Source organism: Vitis riparia, chromosome 19 (assembly GCF_004353265.1).
Source record: "Vitis riparia cultivar Riparia Gloire de Montpellier isolate 1030 chromosome 19, EGFV_Vit.rip_1.0, whole genome shotgun sequence".
In the NCBI taxonomy this organism is placed as follows: domain Eukaryota; kingdom Viridiplantae; phylum Streptophyta; class Magnoliopsida; order Vitales; family Vitaceae; genus Vitis; species Vitis riparia.
In genome coordinates, this window is record NC_048449.1 from 11,066,527 (window position 1) to 11,069,789 (window position 3,263).

At 36.9% G+C, this 3,263-nt stretch overlaps 1 protein-coding gene across 1 annotated transcript; it reads right to left on the reverse strand.

The window, feature by feature from the left end:
• Positions 1 to 978, reverse strand: LOC117908190. The gene has a single exon (XM_034821840.1). It carries the CDS (start codon positions 976 to 978, stop codon positions 1 to 3), a length of 978 nt encoding a protein of 325 aa, XP_034677731.1.
• Positions 979 to 3,263: the final 2,285 nt, after the last annotated feature.

Below are 3,263 nucleotides of genomic sequence, written 5' to 3' on the forward strand. Positions count from 1 at the left end.
TCATTCCCTTTTTCTCAACCAACTTAACAAAGCAACATAATTATACACAAAAATTGTCACCTTTGATGCACGTCTTACAAGTTCAGCAACATGGTCTATCTTACCAATATCCTTCAAGATCAAATTAAGACAATGAGCTACACAAGGTGACCAATTAATGTGTTTATGCCTTTGAGAAATCAATCTCCCCGCGGCCACATAATTTGCTGCATTATCAGTCACTACATGAACTACATTGAGTGGACCCACCCATTCAATCACCTCATCAAATAACTGAAACAAATTAGTTGCATCCTTGACAATGTCCGAAGCATCAACAAATTTCACAAACGATATTCCTTCAGGACAATACACAAGGAAGTTGATGAATGTTCTTTGTTTATTATCTGTCCAACCATCACCCATTATTGTACACCCAACTTTTGCCCAAATTGCACGATAAGAGTCCACAAGTAACTGAACTTCCTTCTTGGCATCCTTTAAAAGATTAATCTGCAACTGATAGTAATTTGGACCCTTATATCCAGGACCAATTGCAGATATAACATCTAACATTGGCTTGAAGTAGAAGGAATTCACAGTATTAGTAGGAATGCATGCATCATAAAAGAATCTCCCAACCTCCATATCCGCTTTCCAAGTAGCTTCTTTCCCAACTAGCACACTCCTCATGGAAAGTTGAGCTCCTTCAGTATTTCTTGGTGCAAAATACTTACCCACTGTTGATTTTTTCCTTTTTCCACTACTAGCTGCCATAGGACTTTGCATTTCTTGAACCTCTTCTTCACCTTCTGCCATATCCCCTTCAAATTGTGACACATTAGGACCATAAGGATTTCTATATTTATCTGCTTCTTTGGTTGCTTTCTTAGCATTCACAAACTCTTGCAAAGAATTTTCCATGCGAAATCTGACATTAGGTGGAACCGATTTACATGGACCAATATCTCCTTTCACTCCAGCAAGATGTAGTTTCATTCTATGAATACCTCCACATTTTGTAATCTTTTTATAATACAAACAAATAAGAGCTCTCCTTCCATTTCCATATCTTTCTTCAGAAACATGCTCCCATGCAGGATCGATCTTACTTTTACTTGATTGAGAATGGGTAGTTGAATCTTGACTAGAGGATGGAGTCAAGTTTGATGCCATTTTTTATTTTCCTATCAAATTAGAAACAAAAATCCCACATCAATCTAGAGAATGAAAGTCATCAACAATTTAATGATTTATAATCAAGTCATCAACAATTTACAATCACATATCACATATTAATGATAGTAAAAAATATACTTTTTCACCTATGATCCCTTAGATAATCAAACATCAAATCATTATCACATTTTAGGCACATGAATCTATGGTTGAATTGCAATCTAATATCATAATGCACAAACTAGGATGACCTTGTTTAAGATGGACAATCTCCCAAAGAAATGAGAAGTTTAAATGTTTGTGGTTTTATATTTTGTTTACAATTGTAAAATCAAAATCCACCATTACAAAATTCAAGAAGAAAGTTAACATGAAGACTGGATAGATAATCTATGATTCTATATATAAATTGGCACAAAGTCAGAATTCAATCAACCTCAGGTACCAAATGGGAATGACATTACGAATTAACAATAACAACAGTTACTTCATTTAATATTCAAATTAAAAATAAAATTTTAACAAAAAAACCCAACGAAAAAGCAAAGATCCACAAAAAAATGATTATTATGTATATAGAGACCAGTTCAGTCGCCGATCGGATCTATCAAGCATAGGAGAGAAACCAAACACCCCAATTGTTGTATAATGGAAACAAACTGAGAATGAGCGCTTGACGAGGAGCAAGGCCATGGAGGTTGCGAAGAGAGAAGAGGGCGGGCTACCGACGGGACTGTTGTGGCTTGTGGGCGTTGCGAGCTGCCGGCGATGCTGTTGTGGGCGTCGTGGCTGCCGTTACGGTTGCCATCGGGGCTGTTGTGGGCGTCGCGACTGCCGACGGGGCTGTTGTGGGCATCGCGTTGACGGCGGCCGGAGGAGGAAGGGTTGGAGGCTTGAAGGTTGCAGTCTGGTTTTAATTTCCTTATATAAGCAACCAAAACGACGTCATTTGATGTTGTTAAAAAAAATAATTAAAATCATTTGAACCGGTTGGTTCCCTCAGAATCGGCCGGTTCATCCGGTTCACCGGTTGGACCGCCGGTTCAAGCGGTCCAATCCTGGTTTGGTCTCCATTTGGTCTAATGACTAGACCGAACCGGAACGGTGACCGACCAACGGTCCAACTGGTCGGACCGACCGGTCCGATCCGGTTTTTAAAACCATGGTATGCATAGAAAGTTTAACCATATTAGAGAGATGATTCCAAAGTGGTACTTGAGATGGATTTCATAAATAAGGTGAAGATGATAGCATGATATTTCCTTAATAGCTATATTTGGATATGAGGCACCTTGCATAGTTCCAATGACCTTCATGTGAGGATGGGATAGTGGTTGTATGCTCTCTAAGATATTAGGGTTATTAGATCCAAGCACATAGGAAGTAAATATATATATTTTTAAAAATTTTAGATCTAGGTGGTAAAATTCTTAATCTTTCACCGTAGAGATCTCAAAAACTAGGTGTGTTTTCCACCCAATGGCTTTGTCCTTGCTCTTTGGCATGAATGTAGAGTAATTAAACAACCCCGAGAGAGATAGAGATATAAGGGAGACTAGGGTTTTCTTTTTTGGAAATGGAAGAACACAAAGTGTCTAGAGTGTCTAACCCTAAACCCTAAAGGGGTTTATATAGATTCTCTTATGATCTTAAGTGACTTAGGTCCATCATAGGTTTGTGTCACTTAAATTGACATAAGGGTTTTAATTAATTAATTAGCTTAATGGGGTTCCATCATAGACTTGTGTTACTTAAACTAGCCCACAAGGTCTTAATTAATTAATTAGCTTGATGGTCTCTAATTAAACTTAATCCAAAAAATCTAAAATAAATAATTATAAGTTCTTATGCAACCTTACATTTTTACCAAAACGACTTTATGCACAGACACATGATTAAGTCCAATTTTCCTTAAAACCTTGTACCAACAAAGAATATGAGCCTTAGTGGGACCACTAAGATCCATAGGAAAATACTAACTCTCTCACAATCTAATTTTGATTCAATTCAATATTCTACTAAAGATAGTCAATTGTACTCTAATAACTTGTAATATTAAATTAAGACAAAATTAATTGCATCCAATTTGATAATTTTTTTTGGAT

Excerpts from the sequence above, each read along its gene's own strand:
- LOC117908190 (XM_034821840.1), bottom strand. The coding sequence starts at position 978 with ATGAAACTACATCTTGCTGGAGTGAAAGGAGATATTGGTCCATGTAAA.